Source organism: Cygnus olor, chromosome 14, assembly GCF_009769625.2.
Source record: "Cygnus olor isolate bCygOlo1 chromosome 14, bCygOlo1.pri.v2, whole genome shotgun sequence".
Lineage (NCBI taxonomy): Eukaryota > Metazoa > Chordata > Aves > Anseriformes > Anatidae > Cygnus > Cygnus olor.
The window spans coordinates 10,554,942-10,580,913 of NC_049182.1; the positions used below are offsets into that span (position 1 = coordinate 10,554,942).

At 52.5% G+C, this 25,972-nt stretch overlaps 1 protein-coding gene across 1 annotated transcript in view; it reads left to right on the top strand.

The window, feature by feature from the left end:
* Window positions 1–15,023: 15,023 nt before the first annotated feature.
* Window positions 15,024–25,972, top strand: part of NEURL1B (neuralized E3 ubiquitin protein ligase 1B) — a 128,723-nt gene continuing 117,774 nt past the window's right edge. Inside the window, exon 1 of the mRNA XM_040573932.1 lies at window positions 15,024–15,133. Within this exon, the coding sequence (XP_040429866.1) occupies window positions 15,091–15,133 (43 nt within the window). The 5' untranslated portion in view covers window positions 15,024–15,090. The remainder of the gene's footprint in view (window positions 15,134–25,972) is intronic.

The following is a 25,972-nucleotide window of genomic DNA, read 5'->3' on the forward strand; positions in this document are numbered from 1 at the left end:
ATGGCAGGTTTTTCTAATTTATGGAGGATATAAACTGCAGATGTTCATTAACAAACAGATTTTCCTGACACTCTGCAATACTTGCTGACCAACTGGTGACTTCTTTCCTTTATTGCTTTCTGCAGTGAAATCTTTATGATTGGAGGCATATTTCAGGGGCTTTTGCACGATGAACATTTTAGAAATTGCATCTACTGTTTATCATATGTGATTGTTTTCAATCCTGCATTCATATGCAATCCATACATACAAAATGCTCAACTGCAAGGTGAGAACTTTGCTGCTTTTTAGTGGTTTAATGTTAAAACAAGAAGTCAGCAGTCCTATGTGCATGTCGGCTGTGACAGCGGCAGTTGCGAACCCGGGCTGGGTCTGGGCACGTGTGGGATTTCCCCCTGCGTCGCTGCGCTATGCTTTGGTGTTGAAAGAGATCAGGGCTTTCAGTTAATGGCCGTGGTGCAATGGGGTGCCAAGCGGGCCTTTTTAGAGTCTAAGTGGGATCATACTGCCGTGTCTACGTGAAGTCTGCTTCTCGCACTGCCTAGTCTAGGTGGAGCACCTCTGGCCCCCCAGGGGAGGAGATGATCTCTGGAAACATCTTTAGGCCTTGTTGGCAGCTCGGTGTGAGAAGTCCAACAGCTCAACAAACTGCAGCACCTGCTGTGATGGGTGCAGGTGAGGCAGGGAGGTCAGTGCTGGTCTCACATACGAGGCTGGGACTGCTGTTGTGTCAGCTGGGGGCCTGGAGCTGCAGGATTTCTGGCTGCCCCTGGGAGCCCTGCAAGAAGCTAGCTGTGCAGCAGATCGCGCAGCACCGAACAATAGCTCCCACCCTTTCCTACTGACTGGGAGGAACAGAAAGGAACAAAGCTATTTGCAAGGAGGAAAAAAATCCCATTGGTCCTAGTCTTTTACAATCTGACTCCCTTTGGAGAGCTTCCTCCCTCCAGGAGCCAGCAGACGCCTCGGCACAGAGCAGACCCCAAATTTCAGCACCTCCGCTTGCTCCTTTTCTATTTTCTTTAAACGCCTGTCTGCTGGCGCCGAAGAAGATGGTCTTTTATAACTGCCTTTTGTTCCTCTGTTTACAGCTTCCCTTCCAAACGGCAGGGATGGCTGACGTCAGGGTGCTACATTTGGTCTCGTCGTGCCTGTATCTGGTGTTGATGCCTTCCAGGAGCAGCAGGAACGCGGGCTGGGGGGCAAGCAGTGGGGGGGGTGGGCAGGAGGGAGGCAGGCGCAGCGTTTGGGATCCAGGGCGATGCTGCTCACCACCTCTCCCTGCCAGGCACCAATTGGCTTGCTGGAGAGCACCATGGTCATTTATGGCCTTGTGCGGGCAGGACCTGCCCACTGGCACCCTGTCCGTCTGTCCAGGCAGCTGGCAGAGCTGTGCGTGGCACCGCGAGCTACGCGCCGAGCTATTTTTGAGAAGCCCGGGCTGCATCCCAAGAATAGCGTACTCTATTTCTGGCGCAAAATGATCTTCCTGGGTGGGGGATGCGGGGATTTTTTTTCATAAGAAATGCATGGGTTTGTGCTCGCAGTCGGTGAGAGAAACAACTGGATGCAACTGGAAGAGAAGGGCAAAAAAAAGGCATGGAGAGCTCATGGTCGAGGAGCTCTTACCCAGGGGGAGAGCTCGGTGCTTGCTTCCACCAGTGAGTGCTCATTGCCAGTGATTTGCTCATGGATCAGGAATTAAAAAGTGCTGGGTTTGGTTTACAGCTGGGGTGTAGTGAGGACACTGGAGGGCTTTGCATTTGTTTGAAATAGGCTGCTGGGGCAGCTTCAGATTCCAAAACATTTAACAAGGCTAAAAGGGATGAACAAGGATGCTAAATGCAGAGTGTAAGCTTGTTGTTTGCTTTCACCAGTTTTGGACCCATATCTCACTCCAGATCGACTGGATCTCAAGGGCAGCAGAACACCATTTGTTTGCCAGGGCATAAAGAAATTCCTAAAAAGAAAGGAGTTTGTTTGCTACATCTCTTGTAGTAATACCAAGAGGCCCTGAAGAGTGTTGCAGGCTCCTTTGTGGTGGGGATGTCTCCTTCACGGGACTGGGAAGGGAATGTCTCCGGAGCCTCCAGGTGCTGGGGCGGATAGACCAGACCACCACCCACAGCCTGCCCAGCTGTTCAGTGCAGAAACCTATTTTACCTATTTTAGGTGAAAATTTCCATACATGGCCATGGACTGACTTCCAGTGACTGTGGGGTTTGGCAGGGTAACCTCTGCACCTACATTGGAAACCAGAGGTCTGAAACGTTTCCTATTCTTACAGCATGGGTGGGTGCTGATTGCATAAAGGCTTCTCAAAAAAATTGGAGAAGGATGTAAACTTTCAGGAGCTTACCATTTTTTTTTATTTTTATTTTTTTCAGCCAGCTTGTAAGGGCTGATATCCTTCAAACCAATTCCCAAATTCCAGGTGGCACAACAATGCTGTGACTACGACACTCATGCTGGTGCTGATGAAATTCTTGTTCTTTGAAACCTGCTCTTACCCCCCACTCACCTGTGCACCAGGAAGATCTCTTCCAAAATCATAAATCCGAAGTGGATATGCTTCCAAACCTAGCATAAGACTGCTGACAGCTTTTCTGCTTTTCTTTTTTTGATATCCTGGGTGAGTGTTTATTTTTTTGAGGCTGGATGAAAAATTTCCACTTTGATTTCCAATCAGGGCTGATATAATAATGTCTGTGTATAAACACTTGGCTTCCAGGGGGTAATGATACAAAATGCTTCCCTTACACTTACTACCAAAGCATAGAAGAAAGGGGAGGATAATCTCATTTAGAAAAAGAACTAGGTCTGTTTGTAGGTAGATACAGACTCAGGAGGCTGGGCTGGAGGTGTTTCCCATCAACTTTTTCTGATTACCAATGGTAGCAGATGTAAAGATACAAACCTATTTCTAAGGCCAGCACAGGCTGTTTTGATCATGTGGTCTGAGACCTGCATAATGTAAGCCAAACTTCTGGTTGAAAAGTTTATATCCTTTAGAAGGACACTGTCCTGATGGAAATTTTTAAATGACAGGGATATCATTTTTACAGAAGAATTTTTGGATGGTGCTTTAGTGGAAAGAGCAGATGACAGTCAGAAATCATTGATTTTCAGCATGGTTCTGTTTTTCTTTCACAGAGTCACCTCCTGGTTTACTACCTCAGTTTAGTTTTCTTTAGAATGAAGACTGAGATGCTCAGCCTTAATGCTATCAGCTTTAATTAGGCAGATCACCAGCTGGTGAGAGCAGAGCAGCTCTCTGGGGAGAACGCACATCCACCAGAGTACGCTGGGTGTTTTTTGGGGAGCCAGAGAGGATGGGCTTGCAGGAACGGTGCCGGTGACTGCTAGAGGCTTGGCCAGCTCCGGGATGGGGCTCCTGAGCTCACCTGGGAAGTGGCCTTGGCAAGAGCAGGTGGGAAAGAAAGTCTCTTGTATTTGTAGTGGTTTTCTCTTACACATTGTGGTAAGATCCTAGGTGGAGAGCTGTGGAGCCTGACAGCAGAAAAGGAGGCTCAGACAGAAGGACAAGGAGAGTTTGTGAAGCAACATGGCAGAAAATCAGGTCAGAAAGGGGCATAACAAGATGAGAGTTGGGGAACATGTGCTCCCTTTCAGAGCTGAGTGCTTGCATCATGCTGGGTCCTTCAGGGAGAGAGCTCTGCATTTCTGACCAGTACTTCTGTTGTCATGTTATTGTTCTGTTTTGGGAGGTTCACCAAAGTCTCCATTGCTCAGTGTCAAAGCTGCGCAGAGGCTGGCAGCGCACTGCCTTTCTAGGACATCCACTTTTGCTCACAGGTCTGTGACCAAAGATGCATTTCCTGAACAGCAGATCTCTGCCTGCTGCCTCCAGCTCAACTGAGCTCGCTGTGAGAAGTTGCTCTGTTCCTTGAACACAAATGCCTTGGCACTGCGTTAGGTCCAATAGCTGTCAGCACCAGTACGTCCCTGGGAAGGGCTGTTTCACTGGGATGTCTCCATTCACATCAAACTGGTCCATGCTGAGCTGTGTGCTGCTGCAGTGGGGTTTCTTTTCCCTTGCAACAACCAGCTGGGGCATTTCTCTCCCATGGGCAGGTGCTGCGTGTGGTCCTGCAGCATTTCCAGCCTTCTAGACCTCATTCTTTCCTCGTGCAAGTGGGAGGCACAGAAATGCAGAGGGAAGGTGAGGCTGAGTGCAGGTGCAGCTATGGAGCCATGTACTTTCTCGTGTTGGTGATTTAAGGATCCTGTTGACTGTACTGGAGAGCCTGAAATTTGTTGTTCAAGGCTCTCCCCTGTTGCGGCTTTGGCCGGGTTGTTGCTCCATTTCCCCCTTGCACTGCACTGGCCACAGTCCCTGCTGAGGGGCGCTTTAACTCCTGGGGACCAGGGGCCTGATTCTCCCTTGTTTTGCCCTTCCCACCATGACAAAAAGCAGGTAGAAGATATTACCACATCAGAATTCTCTTCTTGTACCTCCTTTCCATAGGGAAATAACTGTTTCAGGATAAGGCATGGAAAGATAGACCTGCTGGGTGACTGCTCTATCTGGGACCTCTTGCTCCAGGCCCTTCTTACAACCTGGCTCTCCACCAGATTGCAAGCTCTAGATCCTGCCAGCAACCTCCATTTCCTCACCCTCCTCCTGTTCTTTATCATTTTTTTCCCTTTTCCCTCCCCTTCAAGCCAGTGCTGGGGCTCTGAGAGGCAGCTAAAGGATGGCGAAAGGGCTTTGCAGGAGGAGCAGAACAGGCAGGTTGGGAGCACAGTGGCCATGGCTGAGCTGCTCCTTGTCACGGCTGGTGGGGCTGGGCCGTGGCTGCAGAAGCGTGGCATTGTTTGCCCTGTTGCCTGGTGGCTGCTGTAATGTGTTTATTCCCTTCCCGAGCTGCCTGTATGGCTGTTTCCCTCATGCTGCAAAGTTCAGGCAAGGTTGCAGAGCTCATAGGCTATAAAAAGTGAGGGCCTGGCTAGTGTGCCAACCGCTCTGCCGGAGCTGCTTATGCAATGGGGATGCAGAGCCCGTGCAAGAGCCCAAAGCATGGGCTGCTGCAGGCTCAGCTTGCCAGCCGAGAAGCCAGCTCCTCCCACATGGTGACCATGCCAGTGTCGCTGCCTGCACAGGTTTCATCAGTGCTCTCCTTGCCGAGGTGTCCCAGCGCACAGGTGATGTGTGCAGGGGGTGTGCGGTGCCCCCAGGACTGTGTGAGGGCAGGGAGCAGCCTCCCGGGGCTGGGCATGGCGCAGGAGAGGCCTGGCCAGTGGCCACCCCGCCACTGCAGCCCCTTTTCCCTCAGCCCTTCCCCAAGACCACAAGGGGGGCAATGAGAAATGGGGAGCGCTTGGATGTGGTGGTGTAACATCTGCTTCATGCGCACCCTGGGAGGTGCTGGCTGTGCCAGGAACCCCCCCCCATGACTTTCATGGGGACAAGTTGCACATGACAGAGGGCTGTGGGGCACCACCAGCTTGCCCCGTGCCACCTGGAGATGCCTGCATCCCGCAGATGCCTGGTGCAGCCGGGAACGGGGCTGGAGAGCTTTAACCCCCTTCCCTCCGATCCCAGTCTCACGTGTTCCCCTCTCCTCCTGCGGCCCCCCGGAGAGGGGCTGCTTGCGCAGGCCCAGGGGCGGAGGAGCCTTCCTGCCCTGCCGGCGGTGACGTTGGCGCCGCAGGAAGGAACAGCGGGTTCCTGAGGGAGCTGGGGACATTCCTCCCATAGCTGTGCGGGGCCCCTCCGTCCCCTTGCGTCCCGCGGGGCGCTCGGCCTATTATTGAAGCCCGTTGCCGTGGCACGTTTCCAGACCTGTATTTCTTCTCACACGCAAGGGTGGAAGCAGCTCCCCCCTGCCTCCACCCCAAGTGCTTGTCCAGAGCCTTCTCGCATGGGCTGTACTTTTCCAGTGCGTGGTGGGAGGGAGCCCTGCAGCTCTGTGGAGAAAGCGGCCGGGGGAGTGCATGAGCTTGGGCTTGAATTTGAGGTCCCCATGAGTAAAGGCACCCGTGTCCTTTTGCTCTTCACCCCTCTTTCTACTGGCTGCTTCTTATTTGCTGGTTATGGTTGAAATAGAGTCCAGAGATTTCTTTGAAAACAGAAAATGTCGTGTAAAAGGTTTGTTTCTCACTGCATTTTGCTTACTTTTGTATTTGCAAACATTATCCTTTTTGCAGCAGTTTTGTTTCTTTCTTTCATCCGCCTTAGGAGAGCACTAATGATTTTTTTGGCTGATGGTGCTTTGGCAGCTGTAGCAAGGTTTCAGTGACAGGAGCGTGTGCTCGTCCCTTCCACATCTGCCTTCTGGGGCCAGGCTCCCTCCTGCCAGGTCAAGGCAGCAGCGGCGATTATTAGGCCGATTTCTGTATATGGATATATCTGCCCCGCACAGCTGCAGTGCTGAGATGTCTCAGAGTTTTTTACCCACACAACAGACACCAGGTCCCTCTGAAAGGCAGTGCTCGAGGCTGAAACTGAAAGTTCGGAGAGAATGAGTCACTCCTGGTGCCCTGGTAACGTTGGCGAAAACCAGCCTTAAACACGGTGCGGCTGAGGGTTTTGCAATCCGAGTGGAGGCCCCACGCTTCTTCTCACACAGAGGGGCTGGCAGGGACTGAGAATCCTCCTGCCCCTTCGTCCCAACCACTGCAGGGACTTGTTTGCCTTCATTTTAGAGGAGAGGGGAGATGAGATTTGGGGGGGTAGGGGGAGACAAGTCTCTTCAGCACGAATGCATTTGGGTTGTGTGTCCACATCTCTGCTCTCACTCCTCCTTCCCCAAATTCCCAAGGGCTGTGAAGCACTGTGAGGCTTTTTCTCCTTTGTTGCCTGCTCAGGGTGATGGGCACCTGCTGCTCAGGCAGTCTGTGCCCCTAGTTCCTGGGGGTCTCCACGCAGGATTTACTCCCCCAGTGCCTGCCGTGCTGTGTGAGACAGCAAACACAGCCTGAAACCTTTGGGTGGTTTCCCCATGTGGTGTTAGATCCAGGGATGGCTCACAGCCTGGGCTCAGAGCAGTGCACAACCCAAATTCACTGTCTTTGGGAAGGTTTTGAGCCTAGTTCCAGCTCTTTTGGGCCCGAGCCTTCCCTGAGCAGCGTGACACTTTGTGGTGGATCTGCCCTTGTGCTTTGCCTCTCGGTGGGGCCTGCAGGCAGGGCAGCAGTGATGCTCTGGCTGCAGCACAGGGGGGCCTCTTTAACTCCTTCCACATCCGCAGGGTTCACGTCAGTGCCTGAAACGGGAACCGCGCCGCGCTTCACCACCGCAAAACATAGCAACAGCGGTGCCGGCACCCGCGCCAGCACAAACAGCTCAGAACAAAACCAAACGGGTTCTTCAGGCTTGCCTGGGCTTTGCAGCGAGGAAAAGGGCAAAGCTTCCAGGGAATGGCAGTCGGGCCGTGGATGGGCTGGTCTGGGTGCTCTGAAAAGTCAGAGGGTGAGCAGAGAGGGTTTAGGGCAGTGCTGCTGGGGTCCTACGTCCCCTCTGCTGCCTGCCCCGTGCAGGCCATAAGTTCCCCACTGTCTGGGCACGGCTTGGAGCCTCTGACACAGAACTGCTCCATGCTCAGGGCAGCTGCTGTCCTCCTCAAGCTGTCGGAGGATTGGGGGAGTAGGAAAGGGCCTCAGTACTGCCCCAAGAGAAGGTCCAGTTTGGATCTCATTTCCAGAAGGTTCTGAGTGCCAGAAGACGCACCAGGAGATGGGGGCAAGTCACGGGGAGCTCCCAGGAGATGTGAACCCAGCTGTGTGTGACATCTGCTGCTCATCTCCACAGCAAGCCCAACTGCTCCGCTGTGCCTGGCCACCCTGACCCTGAGGGATCTCAGAAGGGGCGATCCAACCCCGCATCTGAGGGGGCAAGATGAGTCCTTGTGCCAGTAGATGACCTCCCTTCCAGCCCCAACACACAACCCTCCTGGAGGCGGCACTTTGCCTTGCACCTCCTGCTGGTCCCAGCCACCCCAGAGTCTCCATCCTGTCCTCTGCACAGGTTGCTGCCCTGCCTCTGGCATGGGACAGATGGAAATTGCCGACATGCCCGGCTCCAACCCACCTCCTGACACGGTGCTGGGCAGCAGGGAGGTGGATGGACCAGCTGATGCCCTCCAGCAAGAGCTAAGATTAATGCTATCGTAACTTCAAGTGCTATTAGTAGTTAGAAAAACAGGCTGTCCTTTAAAAATTCGCTTGCACAATTTGGCTCTCTTGACCCTTCTGGCCATATATTCTCCAGCTTGCTAAATGCTGGGGGACACAGCGTTTCCTTTTATTGCTCCTCAGTTGACCAGCCATTTATAACCTCCACCTCAGACTGCTGGGTCTCGTATTTTGAAGTGGCACGAAGGTGTGGGACGGCTCAGCTTTCCTTCTCTGCCTCCTCCCACATACCTTGGTCACACTACCTCCAGCATTTCCCCTTCCTACACTAAATAAGCTCCCTTGGCGCAGCAAGCGCAGCCCACGGTGCTAATTTTATTTGCTGCTTGATCTTTTTTTGGGGGACTTTACAGGCGCCTGCTGCAAGGTGAGGCCCCTTCCTGTGTGTGCTCCTATCCTCTTGGGAGCAGCGCACGGCTTGCGGTGAGGTTTGTCCCAGCTGTGCCATCACCCACGTCACTTGTGTCACCAAAGAACTCTGCTCTATGCGGGCACATAGCCGTGTGGTCCCAGGACACTGGGAAACATGTGCTTGGACAACTCAAGGCTTTCATGGTGGAAATCTAGAAGCAAACACTGCAGAAAGAGCTGGGGAGGGAAAAGTAGGTTATGGCTCGATGGCCTGCACCTTGAAAGCCATCCTGGGACGTTAACAGGATGCTGAGACATTGACAGGCCACCTGGAGCCTGTTAATGAAACAAAAAAAAAGAGGCAGGTGCCTCTCTTCTGCCCAAATTTGGCAACCTGGGGAGGAAACCTGGGCTCTGGCCATGTGCAGGTCCCCGGCCCAGCAGTGTCACCACAGAAGGGCAGCGCAGTGACTGTACCTGGTTCGTCAGCCAACACTTCGCCACTCTGTTAGACATCACATCAGCACAGTGACCACCGCAGAGATACGATGGGTTGTGGTGATCTCAAGCTCTTATTCAGACAGTAGTCACATCAACAGTAGATCTTGACGTGCTTTATCAAGGAGGTGAGTCTCCATCTTCTTAACACAGAGGAAAGAGGTAACTGAGTCATGAAAGTAACTTGCGAAAAATCATCCAGAAAGTCAATGATGGGGGGGAGAGAGAGAGAAAAATGGGGCTCACATCTCTTGAGTACCTCTGCCAGGTCCAGGCACCAGCTGCCAGTGCTTTTATCAGCTTCCACATGCTTTGAAATATTCCCCTGCACATTTTCCACTATTTTTTTTCCATTCAAAAAGAGAGGCCTTTAAGTCCTATGACTTACAGGAGTGACTCATGTTAAGCCAAAGCAGAAGTTGCTGTCACATACCTAACACATCTGGGCTTTCAGTCCCATGTCAAACTTCTTCTGACACTTCTCAGGGGTTGCTCAGAAACCTGCAGCGTTACCCCACTATTTCATGGTGTTAAGGGATAGATGGGCAGTAGTAAACGTTGCGTCTTCAAGGTGTGACGGGGAAAATGTCATACCCTGATTTTCAGTGCAGTAGAAAGTTATGTGAGAACCCTAATACATGTGATTTGACTTGTGGTTTTTCATCTCCTGCTATAGACTCTTTTACGGCACTGCTGTTGCTGCCAAACCGCTGTTTCTCGTCACCCCAAAGTGGTGGGTGGAAGCCATCACACCCACAGAAAGACACAATCCCACCTTCACAGAGATTTGTCTTGTCCAGATTTGCTGTCACAGTAGCTGAGAGGTTTTTTTTCCTGTTTCCTTCTCATATGACACCCTCTAAAATAGCTACTGCAGAATGAATAAATAAAAAGCTGCCAAGAGTTTAAATACGGCTACCTTGCTCATGGTGTTTTCTAGAAGTAGCTTCTTTCCTACATAGGGATATTTTCCAGGCTGAATTTAAGGAGCTGGGACATTCATCTCTGATTCCTGGATATCGTGAGGCCAGAACAATGTAACTGAGCTGGCAGTGGGCAGATGGGGACAGTGGGGGACAGGATGAATGGGTCCAGGGAGCAGCTCTGGCTAAGGACAACCTGCACAGAGCGCATGCAAGCCTTCAGTGCAGGATTTATACCCTTGTCTCCATTTACAGAGTTCAAAATGCGTTTATTTCACAGTGTACACGTCCTGGGCCAGAAATATGGCCTGTTTGGCCCTGCAATAACTCTAGGATGAAAAGAGCCATAGAAATGTCATCCTGTCATGCTCAGCCCAATAAAACTTGGAACTGTCATCAGGAGGTATCGGGTACCGCTCTACAAATAATAACCGCGTTTGTAATTAATAGTGTGTTATTCCCCTTCCCTGTATGTCTTTCTGCCATCTGCTGGACTTTGAGGCACAAAATAGGATGGCTCTGGGTGGCTGGCAGAGGCTGGCTTGGTTGGTGTCTGGGAGACAAAGCTCTGGGAGCAGTGGTGAGAACTGCCAGTGACTTCATTTCATGTGGCCTGCAGCCACGTCATTTTTTTTTTTCCATGCACTTATCAGATGACATTTAGGTGTGTGTTGATGCATGACCTGCCAGAGATGTCTGAAAAGTTTGCTGTGGCCTCAGCAAGGACGTCTCCTTCCTTCCTGCCCTCTCCACTCCTGGGGAAGACTGTTTGCAGAAGGCGGCAGTGGATGGTGAAGGGACGTCTGCCTGATATCATTTCCCTTCCCTCCTCATACCGGGGTCTGTGGTTACTGTAGAAAGCTACCCCAGACCGAAATCTTGCCTTGAGTTTTTGACATCTTGCAAAACACTGTAACAACATGAAAATGTTTGGCTGTGTCTGAGGAGGACCCTGGACTTGCTCACTGGAAGGATGTCATCCTTCTGCCCTTGCTGGCTGGCTTGACATCAGTTCTGTACCAATGTGTACCGATGTTTACTTCCAAAGGTGAACCCTGAGATACTAGCAGAGCTGTGGGTGCGCATGTGTCGACCAGCAGATGTATCAAGACCATTTCCAAGTGGCATAAGCTAAGCTGAGAGGGAAACTCTTACACTTATCCGGGAGCACTGTCAGTGCAAATCCGTCTCTGGAAATCCGTGCTCAGTTTATACTTACGAAACTTTGCTGCTGGTTCGTAGGGAAAAGCTCCCCTCTAGTGGGTGATCCTGGCAGCTGCCAGGCACCCAGAGCAGCCCAGAGGCGCTGCCCTTCACTAGAAGGCTGCAGAAACTGCACAGCAGAGGCATTTACTGCATCTCTGGATGCAGGCAGCACAAGAGGGGTCATAACTGATTATATTCTGTAATGAGAAGGGTGATAATGATGTCATTGAGGTATCCAGTTATAACAATGCTTGCAGACCATATTAAAACTTCCATTTAGATTTTTAAAAATAAGTGTCTGTTTAATTTCCACAGCATCCCGAGTGCAAAGTTCATCTTTATTGTTATTTTATGTTTTCGACAGAGGAAGAAAGTGCTGGAAAGATACATGAAGGACTTTGCCTGGTGTAGTCATCTGAGGTTAGGATTTAAGAGATGTTGGAGGGAGTCTGATCTGTCATATCACTCAGCTGCTCTTCACAGAAAGAGCAAATTTTTGTCATTCTACAAGTGGCCCTTAATGGAGTTGTACACTGAAAAAATGTAAAGTGACTCAATATATATATTATTTGCTCTTCAACAGCTTCTTACTGGGACCATGGGGGAGTAACACACAAGTGTCCAGGATTTGAGCAACAGCATGCCCTAACACTGGGGGGATATAAAACCAGTGAGTACTGGGAGATGTATGGTTTTGTACCAGGTCTGCCACCAAGTTACCTCAATGGAAACATTATTCCTCCTGTTCCCTGGGGATGGGGTTCTCTGTCTGCAGTTTGGGGATCAAGATTTGTGGAGTGCTTTGAGATCTGCTAATAAAATTGCTAAGAAGCTAGGCATTCATATCATCGTTGCTGCAACTCTCAGAGTTTCAGGAAGGAAGACAATGATTTTTCCAGGATTATATTGTGACAGAACCCAAAATTTCTCCCTGCAGGGCAATGGGACAGGGAATCACAAGGGCTCCTTCACAACCACCGGTCAGTTCATGGACACCTTAGGACAGGCAGCACAATTACATTGTATGCAACCATATGCAACTGCAGGGACTGGCCCGAGAACATGGATGTGCCTTGGGCAGTAGCTGCAGTGCTCTGCTTGTGTAAGGTCTGCTCTCATTTCTGTTCATTTGGTGTATTGCGTTATTCTTCCAGTGCTTCCAGAGCAGGGGCTTATGGGGAGAGGAATGCAAATGGCATGCTTTGTTACTCACTGAGGTAATTCGCTGTCCTGTTGCTCAGGGGATGTGGCCTTGTATAACCCATAGCCCCTGTTAAAGATCGCATCCTCCTGCTTCTGCAGCAGTGAAGACAAGTCTGGCCCAGCCCTGACCGGACCTACCCTGCAGAACTGACCGAGTGTGCGAGTGAACTCCAAAGTCTCCTCGTGTCTTGCTGGGAAAGCTGTGGGCTGCACCATGCAGCTGGAATGGCTGGCTGAGTCGTGGTGCAGATGCTGAGTCCCTAGAGCTGAGGTGTGACAGCTTATGGGAGCTAAAGCTTTCCTTTCTGAAGGCTTTTGGATCCAGGCCAATAACACATGCTGAGAGTTAACACTGCCTGACAGCCACTCGGTGGTCTCGGTATGAAATGAGCTGGTGAACCTCAGCTTGGTTCCCAATGGAGACAGATGTTCATGTTTTAAAAAATCATTACCATGGTCATTGCTAGCCAGACTGCTTCTTGGCAACAGTAGAAAGTTCAGAGCTTGAATAAACACAGAAGAATGTAAAAAAACCTTTCTACAGGTCAGGATCGATGCATTTTGGCTTCAAATCTGCTTGGGAAATCTGCACTCTTCATGATATTGTAACTGTGGAAAAAAACATTATGAAAATTTAGCCTGATCAGGTCTTCTTCCAGAGCAAAATACTCAGGAACAGCACAGAATTGTGTGTGGGGTATTTTAGGCAGCGTGATGCTAGACAGCCCTTTGTCAGAGCTGCAGTATCACCTTCTGCTCCGCTGCTCTGTGCCAGCACCAGCAGGCGAGGCCGTACCTCCCAGGAGTCCTGTCCCTGGGCAGCATTTCCATCCGTGATGGGAGCAATCAGTGGGTGCGAAGTGGGGACAGGCCGCAAGGCACAGTCTGAGAAGGTTTCTGCTTCTGTCCTCAGAGCAGTGCTGCCAGGCTCCCTTCAGCCTGCCCTGAGTGCCTGCGAGTGTCTGGCTGAGGGACATGGAGTGGCTTGTCTGGGTGCCTCCTCCTCCTGGGGACAGGCCGGCAGCTGCTCCAGCAGGGATGGGAGCAGATGGAGATAAAAGGAGGCTATTTTCATCCATCTGGAAATTCTTGCTGGTCCCGCAGGGGCTGAGATCCTGGCTACACTGCAGGAAACGAGATGGTTGAGTAATGGAGCATGTTGAGCATGCCAACCACATGGCTCCAGGGCCCATTTCCCTGGCTTTGGGGTGATCACCTCGCAGTAGGCAATCCTGGGACTCACTGCTTCGGAATACAGGTTCCCATTGCACCTGCTTAGGTAGCTGCAACTTCCCTGTTATTAGAGGGCTGGGAAAGCTTCTCAGGGTGCTACTCACCCTGCTCAGGAATGAAAGAGTGTCTAAGTGCCTTTTGGGAACCAAGAGGGCAAGATGTCTCCTCCCTTTTGCTTTGAGAAAGTCTGAGAACTAAGTGCCCTTTTGTTGCAACTGCTGCTGTTACTCAGGGCTCCAGGTTGCGTCCCGCCGCTAGTCCCAACTTGCCGGGGATGTCACAGGATCTGCTGTGAACACTCAGCAGTTCTGCATCGTGATGCTGCTGTCAGTGTTGTTCCAAGCGGTATTATTAGAAACCCAAACCACACGAATGACCCCAAACCTGGTGATGAGACGGCTACAACTGCCATGTGCGAGGATATCACCAACGGCTCCGGAGGCCGCTTTGGAAATTGCTGAAGCACTCGAGATCTTGCTGTGTTGCTCCCACCTAATGGAAAAGATAAAAAGTGCATTAGCAGATAGATAAGGAGCATCCGCATGTCCCAGTCACTGCCCTGCTCGCACTCAAGCAAGACATCCCTGCCTCAGCGGGGCTCTCATCGCATAACCGTGTTGTCTGATAAGGGGCACTGGGATGCTGCGGGGACTGCGGAGGCTTTGCTCTTCCTCTTCTCCTGGACCCGGCCCTTTCCCTGGCTCGAGGCAGCAGTATGCTCATCTATCTGCATGCCATGTTCTCGCTGTGTCTTTCTTTTCCAGGGCCGGATGTCTTTACATCTAAGCAATTCAGAGCTGCTGGCATCCAGTAACCATGTTCTGGTTGCGGCTGTGAAAGAGGAACTCAGCACTGGGATAAATGGTGCCCCCCCTGCTGCCATTTTCCTCCATTCTCTCTGTTATCCCCGGGGGTGGCCTGGCTGCTGTGACAGCTCAAGAATCTCACACCTCCTGTTTTGCTCATTTAGTGCCTCCAAAATCCCAATCAGCCCTTTGAAAAAAGTAAGAGCAAACGCAGTAATGGGGAACAGAGTGTCTGGGGGGCAGCAGGACTCATCTCTGCTATAAATCTGTCAGCTTTCTGTCATGAGAGGATGGCACCCTGTCTGAGACGGGGCACGAATCTTGGTCCTGCTAGAAGTTGTCACACCAAAGCCTTTCCAGAACAACCCCAGTAGTGCACCCCGCTGCGGGCACGGACAACCCTCACCCCACACCCTCAGCCCACGCCCTCGCAGCGCCGGGCGCGAGGCGCAGCCACCGGGCCGCCGTGAGGCACGGCCGGGGCCTCGGGGGCAGGCAGCCAGCCGGCCGCCCCCAGGCCGCCTCCGAGCCGATCCCAGCCGATCCCGGGCGGCCCCAGCTCGGTGCGGCTCCGCCCGCAGGCTGCGGTTGGCGGCGGCGGCCTCGGGGCGGGGCGGGCGGCAGCTTCGAACCGGCGGCGCGGCGCTGCCCGCCCGCCTCGCAGCGCCCGGCTACCTCCGGCCGCCCGCCCGCCCGCCTCACGCCGCCCGGCCATGGGTAACGCCGAGTCCGTCCTCCGCGGTGCCGCCGGCCCCGGTAAGTGCGGGACGGCCCCGCCCGCCCCCTCAGGCCGCCTTCGTCCCCGCTGTTACCCCCGTGTTGTCCCCCCGTGCTGCCATCCCAAGCCCTTCGCCCCCCAGCCGCCCGCCCAACCCCGCTGACAGGTTGAGGGGAAAGCGGACAAGAGGGTTGGCGCTGGGTTTTGCGGCCGGGTGTCAGCTTTTAATCGTTTTTATGTGGTTTTGTGCTTGGCCTCGATGTCCCCCGGCCGGCTGCCTGGTTGGCTGGATTTGAAGGGAGCTGCTGGCGGAGCTCAGCCAACCCGCGCGAGGTGCCAAGGCTGCGAAATACAAATAGTGCGGGCTGCGAGCGCCAGGGTAACGGGTGAGCTACCCGAGGCTGTCATCGCTGCTGCTGCTACCGTCTCGTAACGACTTTCCGCAAGGCTGGGCTTGTTTCTCCTGAGCCTCTCCTTGGCTTCGAGCCCTTGGGATCTGCATGCCGCTTCCCGGGTGCCCGGGACCTGCTACGGGCTTTCGAAATAAAGCGTTGCCCTTCCTCACGCCCGATTCTCAGTGGCAAGTTCAGAAACGTGATCCAATTTTCAGGTGGCTTGATGTGGTTTAATGACTACTTTCAAAAAGTTTGAAGTATTTACTTTCGTTTTCTCTTCGTTTGGGGGAAAAACAAAGTATCTTGTTGCTGGCAGCGTTCCCTAAACACAAGCGAGTCCTGCAGCGCGTGGTCCGCACCAGGGCAGCGCTGGGTGCTCCTGCCTCAGCAGCACCCCGGCAGGAGGTAGGGGTCCCTCTGGGCTGTGCCAGGAGCCCAAAACCACACTGCCCTCCTCTCTGGTGAGTGGCAAACACATTTACAGAGGTCCAGGTGGCCTGCGTTAAGTACGCTCACACTGATGCCGAATGCTGCCCAGTGCAGGAGGAAAAGGCACCCAGAGCAATGCAGGCCGTGGTGTAGGGGTACTTACTGCAGATTTAGGCACCTCACTTCTGGAAATGGGTGACTGCAGGCAGTGGGCAGAACAAGAGGAAAAAAAAGCAGTGACTTTTGACCCTTGTTTCCTAGTCCTATTGCTCACGTGTGTGGGGCAATATTGAGTTCAGGTGTGTATGTACATTAAGGGAGGGCCTCTGCTATTCTGCAGGGTGTTGCTAGCACCAGGGGATTAGGTGCTGATTGTGTCCTAGGGAATGCGTGCCTTGGGTGCAGGTAACGTTCTGCCCTAGCTGGTTCCTGTGTTTCTTGTACTTCTTTCTCCTGGGAGCTGTTAATGCTGTGTTTGTTTTTTGGGGTAGTCAGTCACCATTAGGCTTGCATGTTTGCTATGTAATGGAAGATTGTTCCTAATCGATGCGTAACCGTGCTTCCTAATGCCAGTTTTTGGTTTGAAATCCAAACATCAAGTCTGATTATAAAGCCAGTTCTGCAAAACAGTACCTGAGATAACATTTTTAAAGTTAATGTACTGTCAGGCAAGTCCGCCCTCAGTAATACATTATGTCAACAGCTACTGCTGCGCTCCCGTTTGCTCAACAGAGAAGATAGATAAATGCGTTTGGTGGCGGTTCCAGCGGTGGATAGCAGGGTTTGAACAGAGATGGAATTAATTGTCAAGGACTGAGAAAGAAAGAACATAAAAATCTCAGCCTGCTCTCAACCTGAAGTAATTTCTCCATTTGTACAATACAGTCACCGAAAATCTGATGAATCAGTTCTCAAAGCTGGTAGCCCTACTTGTGTCCAGGCTCCAAGATTTCAAGCTGGTTTCTCCACCTTTCCTACTGCTGAAGTTTCAGCTGTGCTGCCTTCATGGGCTCAAGCCCCATGCCCCCTCCGACACCGCTTCCGTGGGGTAGCTTCCACGCGTCTCTGATACAGCTTCTAGTTTCTGCAGCCTGACCTGTTAGGGATCGACAGGTTTTACCTAATGTGAGAAAATCCAAGCGGTTGGTACCCCTTCTGCTGCGATCCTGTGCTGCTCGTGCCATGCTCGGTGTGCGCTGAAGTGTGCACAGAGATGCCCTGGCCAAGAGCTTGCGTATGCTCCAGCTGCAGCGGGACTTGGAGCTTGGTGGGCTGGTGGCAGTCTTGATTTGCTCTTTCATATGCATTTCCCTTCAACACTGGAGCTGCCACTAAGGCACGAGGGACCGTTTATAAATACTGCTTTGTGTATCTCTCGGACAGAGCAGTAGGGCAGGGGCTTGGGTAACGAGCTCAGCTGTGCAGGACGAGGCTGTCCCTGCTCCAGGAGAGCCTCGGTGGCAGCAAGGCACCAGGCTGCGATCCCTCGCTAGAGGGCAGCCGGGATTAAAGAAGTCAGCTCTGCTGCTGCGTAACTGGGCTAGGGGAATAAAAAAAAAAAAAAGAGCTGAATAAATGCCAGGAAAAGGACACTGCAAGCAGGTTGCTTAAGGGATCGAGCCTTGCCAAAAGAAGAGCAAATACCATGCAGCAGCTGGTCCCCGGGGAGGAAATCTCTCCTGGTAGCTGGGGAGGGCACGTCTGAGAGTGGTTCTTGTTTCTTGTGCGTACTTGTGCCTCTGCCTCCGCAGAAGGGGAAAGGCAAAGCTCCTTTCCCTTGGAGAACCAGGACAAGTTGTAGCAGTTGACAGCTTGTGACAGCTTAGCTGTGCTCATAGCGTGAGCGCTTGTTAAATCCGGACGGATGTGTAATTCTTCTGCACCCAGAGCGCGGGTGCCTTTCACGTCACGGCAGGCTGACACTTGCATGGGACTGTCTCAGATGGACGTGGCTGGGGGCTGATGCCTGACTGAGAAATTTAGGTTGGTACCTGTACAGGATGGTCGGATATCACAGTGTCTGGTCTAACTTCTGGAGAACAGTTTACAACAGACAGACAAGTCTCCAAGGAGTAATTACCTCTTGATCCAAAGAAGCATTCCTTTCAGGGAGAGTTTCTGGCTCACCATGCCACCCGTCTTTTCTTTTTTCCTATTTTTTTGTGTGTGTCAAATCTTCCTTCAGAGCAACTGACCAACTGCAGCGTCCTCCAGGAGCAGTGTGCATCCTTCCGAGCAGCGGGAAGCCTCGCAGTGTGGCAGGAGCTCTGAGTTGTTTGCATCTTGTGCAGCTCGACAATGTCAAAAGTCACGGGAAGTTTTCTTTGTGTAATACAAGTCCACTTATGTCTGCATTAAACAATCGTTCCCTGACTGAACTCTGTTAATGGTCTTTGAATGTAAAACTAGATTGCAGTGCTAGAGAGCGTTACAAGTCAGCACAGCATCCACAGGCCTCTGTGCTGAGTTTTTGGCTACTGGTCTGAAAGCTTCAGTTAGCACTTCAGCTGGCGCATGGCTGGACGTGTTCGTGTATTTATGGGCAGATCACAAAAATGACTGCAAACGTTGGCAGATGTGTACATCCCTCTTGTCTTCCTCGGTATTTCTCCATGTGGTCAGCAGCTTCTCTGTGTCTGAACGCCGCTTCTGTCCTTCCTTCCCTGCCCTTTGCAGAGGAGCCCCGATAGCCCTGCATCTCCGTGCTGCTTGCTCCAGCCCACGGTGCTGTCCTGCCCGCTGTAATATTTGTTGCCAGCACGTGTGTTCTGCCAGCGACCCAGTGCTGCAGAAGCAAGAAGGTTGGTCATTGACACGTTTCCTTCCCCAGCTCTGAAGCCAGGCGGATCAGCCTGAAGGATGGAACAAAGCGTTTAGGCGGCACCAGACCCCGGGAAAGCTCCCTGCTGGGGTCTGCTCTGCCCCCGGCTTCTGCCCCACGGGGCTCAGCACTTGGCCTGCGCGCCTTATGCAGGTGGTGAGAAGGAGGGAGGCTGCCTGAATTCTGTGGGTTTAAGCGTAATGTTTGGCTGGTACCTTGCATTCACAGCTGGGAACTTGATCACGCAGGTTTTGTCCTCGCTGCCGTGCTTCTTACTCCGAGTTGTTGTACCCAGCTGCCAAAATATTCCGTACCACAGTTACCTCTCGTATGAGCTGCTTTCTCATGCGTTGCCTGCCGCGCATGGATTAACGACAGTCACATTTCTCAGCTAACCTGCACACATTAGGCTGCAGGTGGGCTCACTTAGCTGCGGGGAAAATAGATCATTCTCTTCATGTTAAGCATGGTTTACTCGAAGACACTTTGGTTTTGCACTGTATATTCTATTTTCTTATTAACAAACTGCTGCAGAGCTACATTTTAGCACTCGTACTTTTGACTGTGCCAAGCGTGGCTCACTTAGCATCTTGGGACCTTACTGTACATGACAGCCTTAGGTGTATTTTTCCTGACAAATGAACGATGGTTACGTAGATTTATCACCGAGGCAATGAGGGAGAGTGCATGCTGTGTTTCCTCATCAGTGGACTGACTGATACTCTTGCTGTTTCTTCATGGCTCTGAAATGCAGGGTAGGGGGGTTGCTCACCAGGTGGCTTCTTTTTGGTTGTTTTTTCTCCTCTCTTCTTCTTGAGCACTGTAGGATGACCCCTTCTCTTCCCAGCACGACTCTCACTGCAGATCCACTGCTGCATGCTGCATCTTTGGGCTGGACGCCTGCACAGTTCTCCCTCCACAAGTACCTCTGACTTCTGCAGCTGCTTTTTCAGGAAAGTGAAAAAAGGAAAGAAACCTAAACTCTATTTGCTTTACAAAACACAGACAAATGTGTTAGGACCCAAACGAAATGACTAATTACAGCCTTGAGGAGGGATGGGAATGCTGCTGGTGTTGCGTTCCCATTAGGTCACCCTGGTACACCCCTATCTGGGTCTCTTCACTCAGGACAAGTGCCTTATCTTCTCTGCAGGCTGCTACAGATACCTAAAAAGGAGCATCCGTGTGCCCTGACTAGAGAGGACTCCAGTTCTCAGGGAATTTGGCACTCAAATAGCACAGTTATAAACGCCTGCTCTTGCCTTGAACTGGAACATAAATGTTTATTGCTTCTGTTACTCTCCTGATGGTTTTCCCATTGATTTAGTGCTCAGAAAACGTTTCATTCCTGACTTCAGCTGGGTGTACCAGCCTGAAAGTCCGTTCAAGTTGCAGACTTTTCCCCATCAAGGACAGTAACTTTGGTTTTGCAGTCCTGCCCTCAGTTTATGGAGGCGAAGCTTCTCCCCCTGCACCGCCACCTCTGTGCATCTCGTCCCTTCCTGGCAGAGACCGCTGCTGGCTCTGGGGGCGCAGGCACACGTCCTGTAACGGGGGGTGAGGGAGCAATGAGAAACTTTAAGACCTGAAAGGATGCTAAAATTCACCCAGCCCTCCATTGTCTCTATTTCAGGGTTCCCGATAAAGCTAAGGCTTGATTCTAAATAACATGCAATATTTCAGCAAGGAAAGGCAAGACAAAGAGCATTTAAATACTCGGCTATTTAAAGCTGCCGTCTTTCCAGGGCTTGGCTCTCAGGCTCTGCTTCTTTTGTGTCATTGTGTCTGTGGAAAACACGTACAAGAGGCTAATGAAATACAATGTGCACTTCACGGTACAAATTTAGAACACATGCAAAGGTCAGGTGTGGTCTACGCTTGGGGTCGGGAGATGGAGGCTTTGGGCTGATGCGAAGTGAACTAATGCAAAAATAAATCCTGGAAACGGACAATAGAAAAGCACTTAGACACGCTATGTACGATCTACTGCAGTCTGTACAATTCAAACCTGCACAGCCCATTTCTGGGCGCTCGTTTTTGGGGTCTGGAAGTTGAGGCATTGCCTTCTACTCCCGGCTCTGCTGTCTTGCTCTTTGAATCTTGGATGAGTCTCCTCCGCTAGGGGTATCCTTCGGTGCCCTTGGTGGTACAGGGAGGCTGTGAGTACCTACATAAAACGTTTTGATATCTATAAATCAGGACACAAAGCGTCACCACATGTGCCCTGCTTGAAAGCAGCTACAAAACCGTCCCAGAGGCTGCTAGCTTGGAACATCTTTGTTCTGGCAATAGGATGAACACAGCAAAAGGACCTGCTAAAGGCTGTGCTGCAGGGACCTGGTTGTCTGAGGACAGGGCATGGGAGGGAGGCTGGAAATTCCCCAGGAAGAAAGGATAACACAAGGGAAGTGCTAAAATCACAGTTAGCGGGGTTGTGCTGCGCTGGTGGGAGAGGGGAGATCCTAAGTATGGGACCCGCACGAGATGCGAGGTGGAGGGACAGCCTGAAAACTGGGCAGGATTTTGGGGTCCTGAAGGAGCCCATAGAAAATCTGAGGAGATGGGGCAGAGCACTTCTTGTAAGTGCGTGTGTGTATTTAAAGAGTTATGAGAGAACCTTGATGCTAAGAAAAATAGCTCTCAGGTGTCGTTCAAGGCTAAACCCTAGGCTGGGATAACCAAGAAGGCAGAGCAGGCATTGAGGGTTGGCCGAGTCACTGGGGGGAGGTCTGTGGTGCTGGTGTGCTCCCAGTAAGGAGGGATGCTGGGCAAAGGAACGGGAATGAAGTCTCGGCACCATCTGGCTCTGTGGGTGCGGGACCTGAGCTCCACTTTGGTTTGGCAGTGACAGGGAGGGCACCCTGTCCCCTGCCCACCCTGGCTTTATGCTAAGAGATTCTGGGATCCCAAACCCTCATGCAGACACCAGTGCTGCATTCGTTTCTTCACAAGATCTTAAAAAATAAAAAAAAAAAATCACAATTATGGGTTTGTCCTGCTGTTGGGGTTATCTGAAGGGGAAATGAAGGCACGAGACACCACAACCCGTCTGCGGCAGTTCATAATACCTGTTTGTGGAAGGAGGGCTATTCCTTTTCTCCTGCTTGCAGCAATCCCCCAAAGCTTGAGGGAATTCAGGAGTCCTGGCTGGGATCCCCGCTGCCGTCCCCGAGCTGTGCTGCCTTCCTGCTGCTGAGGGGCATAAAACATTGCGTGCGTTTAAGCTGTGTCTGTGCCTCCTTTCTTCGGCGTTGTGATGGATTTTTGGCCCTGTTCAAGTACTCTGCGAGGATTTATCTATTTTTCACGTGTCAAAGGCGTAATTTATTTATTTTTTCTTTAGAAATTCTTCATGCCGAATTAATTTGTTCTCTGTCAAACCCGTTTTGCTTTCTGCCTGAGCCTTGCGGGTGGGAGCACCCAGCTCCCGGGGACGTGTGCACGGCTCTCCTCCTGCGTGTGGCACTCGCGTGCCGACGAACTCCAACCCTCAGCCTGCGAAGCCCTCCGGAGAGTCACATCCACCCCACCGGGAGGATTTGGGATCCCAGCTCGGGGTCCCCGCTGTGTAAAGAGGTTTGGACCAGCGGGACTCCCCATGCGAGCCACGCGTGGCCGTGGTGGGGACGGGGAGGAAATGCGCGGCCACGACGCCTTCACCTGGGGCAGGACGCTCCACGGGGCCAAGAGGTGCCGGGTCTGCCTGGTTTGTGTCTCGGTAAATGAAGGTTTGTGCCGTGAGCTGGACGAGGAGGTTGGTTGGAGCCCCGGCGCTGCTCTGCTTTGTGTTTTAATCCCTATTTGTAATTTGCTGGCTGCTAACGGGGCCGAGACAAACAACCCTGTTACGTACGATAACCCGAGTGTTTCCCGTCTGGGGCTGTGGCCTGGGGTGCTGCCTGCTCCCTGCCCCCTGGGGAGGCCTCGGGGTTTTTGCGGCCGCTGCCGGCCTTCTGGGGGCACCGGGGTGCTGGAAGGGGCTGGGGAGCACCAGGAGCTCCCGTTCCCTCCCTCCTTTCATGCAAGCTGTGCTGTGACAAATGCTTTTGGGGGCTCTCCCCCCCTCCCTGGGCGTGTGTTTTTGCAGGTCCTCGGTGCCCCTTGCCGGGTCCACCCTCCTGCGCGCCCCAAAGCAGCGGGCACGTCCCGCCCGGGCCGGGAGCTGGGGGCGGCCGGGCTTTGCGGGAGGATGGGAAGGAGATGCAGGATAGGAGAGACAAGCAGCAGTTGTTGTGCTACATCGCCGCGTTCTATTTCTGTAGCTAACCTTTCGCTTCTCGAAGCAATAATAATAATAATAAAAAAACCCTTCAGAAAATATTACAGCGTGTTTCTTTGTGTGCTGTCTTTGAGCTGCGCCTGGTAAACCAGGGGCTTTTTGCGTAAACCCAGCCCCGGCAGAGGGATTTATCTGCCTCTCTGCATCCGTTCAGCATCCCCGCTCCCCAGCAGCGTGTGTGTGCACAAAGGGGGGGGCACGGGGCTGGTCCCGATGGGGCTGGGGCTGCCCCTACCCGGCCCCCGCTGCCCCCTGGTCCCAGCCCCACCGAGGGACCCGGGGTGCTTGGTGTTGGATGCCTGGGGCCCGCTGGTCATCGCGCAGGGCCATGGGAAAGCCGGATTGACTGCCCAGAGCCCCAGGCTGAGGATATGACAGCCAGGGTGGGACGCTGAGAAAGCCCCTCGGGCCGAGCCTTTGGGGAAATACTTTCTCAGGCCCAGAACTATGCAGTCGGAGATGGTTATCTGCGGCTGCCTTCTGCGCTTCGGCGCTAGCCAGCGCTCAGTCCCACGTCGGAGCTTGGGTGGCAGCACAGCGGTGTCTGGTCCCTGATTGCTGTGTCCCTGTGTCCTCAAAGCCTCCAGCCAAAGCTGACCCGAATCCAGGATCTGCCGGAGATGGGGCGGAATTTCCCATCCGCCCCGCGGGCTGGGTCTGTGGGCTTCAGGGACTTTTTTCTTTTTCCAGATAAAATGAACAAAAGTTCTGTGTCCCGTGACGGCCCTGATAAGCTGGAGGCTCCAGACATGGCACGGTACAGACGCCACATTACAGGCCTTTGTTTACTTTAAAAAAATAACCCACTATCTTGATTATGGAAAAAAAAAAAAAAAAAAAAAAAGTTACATAGTGCCGGAAGCGTATTTGGTGCCAGTGGAAACCAAAAGTGACACTTCCCTTCCCCCTCCACCCACATTTTCGTATCGCTAGCTGTTTGCTGGGGTGGAGGGGATGGAGCTTTTCCTAGGCACTGCTGCAGGGCCCCTTCCCATGCACCAGAGCCCTCTGCAAAGCATCCCCGTGTCTGCTGCTTCCCGGGATGGTGAAAGGCGCCCTGCTAAAAGCCCAGGTGAAGTAATCTGCTCCTCACTGTCACTGGAAGCCTTCGGAGGCTCTCCTAAGGGCAGCACTAAGACGCCCTAGAAGCATTTATGAAAATCTCGTTATCAGCATCTTTTACAGCTCTGGATAGTCCTGCTATTTAGATAATTGGGCAGTCCGCTCCCTTTGCGCCTGCCTTGCCGCTGGCTGGCTGCCGGGGCCGATACCGCGGTACCGGGCTGCGTCCCTGGGCGCCTTTCCTGCCCCGTCCGGGGCTGCCGGCACGGTGGTGGCACTGACCTTCGGCTGCTCCAAAGCTTTCCCAGCAAAGATGCAGCCGGTGCAGAGCGTGGCCTGAGCAAACTTTGGTGTTGCTGGGGGCGAGCTGGGTGCCTGGGCCCCCTGTGAAGCCCGGAGCCCCTCGGTGCCACCCCGGGCAAGGGGGAAGGCAGCGGGGGTGCGGGCAGCGCGGTCTTTGTGGCCGGGGCTGGACGAGGGCTTTCTGTGGGAGGGAGCCCCGTGGTGATGGCGCGCTGGGTGATGGGTTTCACGGGAGGATTGTTACCATGCAACACAATGCGCTTTTGTGCAATTATACGGTGTCTTTTAACTCATTTCCTCCGACAAGTCTGTCCACGCCCAAACAAAAATAGCCGTGGTGAAAGGCCACAAAGATAAACACACAAAGGTTATCCTTAAATGCATCCTTTCCCCCCTCCCCGTACAGACACCTGCTGCATTTGCCGTACAACACCTAGGAAGGCTGAATTAAGATTGACCGGTATAAACTTTGGCCGTTACTGATCTTCAGGTCCTTAATTTCGCAGCCTCGGTCTAAACTTTTAACCAGAGACTTTCTTGGAGAGGAGAAGGGGGGAGCTGGGACTCTGCCACCCACTTGCTCTGCTTTTTTAAGGTGGGGCTTTTCCTTTCATCCCCATCTTTGAGGCCCTGTATCGCTCCCAGCACTGGTCTCCATGGCCGTAATCAGGCCTGTGAGCCTTATTCCATCACTAACTTGGCTTATTTCAGCCTGATTTGTTTCCAGGTTGTGCTCTCACGTATTTTTGGGCAGGGGTCATCCCTGAGCTGCCCGTGCCCCTTCCTGGCTGGGTGTGGACCCTGTTGGGGGGTGAACAAATCTGATTTCTTTTCCAGTTCTGTCAGCTTGGCAGTGCCACGTTTTGCTCCTCTGAAGTTTTCACAGCTTCCCTCTGGCAATAGTTTGGGGAAGGGAGAGGGGATTTTAGCCCCTCTTTACTCAGCCTGCTTTCTGTGTTGATATACCTGTGAATTAGCATGGGGATCTGGTGTTTTGAGGCGAGAAAACTGCTCTAAAGAATCTGCCTGTTTGCTTCTTCCCCTTACCCACTCCTTAAGCGATTTCCTTCCTTGCCATTTCCCACGACTGCTCGGTTTCTTTAGCGGCCTCTTGCGAAGGGTCTCATCAAAGACCATCTGAAAATCCAAATACGCTGCCAGCCGGCTGTCCCGCACCGCCTGCTTCGCTCACCCGTCCCCTTTCCTCGCTGAGAGTTGTTCTGGCCATAGCTGGTCTCTCCTGCGAGCCCCAGACGGGAAAGCGCTCTGGGTTTAATTAGCACCTTAATTAGTTTATCGGGTAGCAGCACCACGCTGACTGACTTGTCATTCCTGGATGCCCTTCTCGGGAGCGCTGTCGTCGCTCTCCTGCGGTGCTTCGGTCTTCTGGTTTTCACAACGTGCATCTTCTGCTAGCTCAGGGATATATTCCTCTGAAATTCAGTGCGAGCTGAGCCCGGTGGCGTATCTCTTCATCCAAACACCAAATTGCTTCAGCTTCTCTTCTTCTTATGCCTACTTCCAGATAGCGCCTGATCATTAATCCCAGAACTGCACCGTGGTAGGAAAGGTGGAGCACAGGGACAGG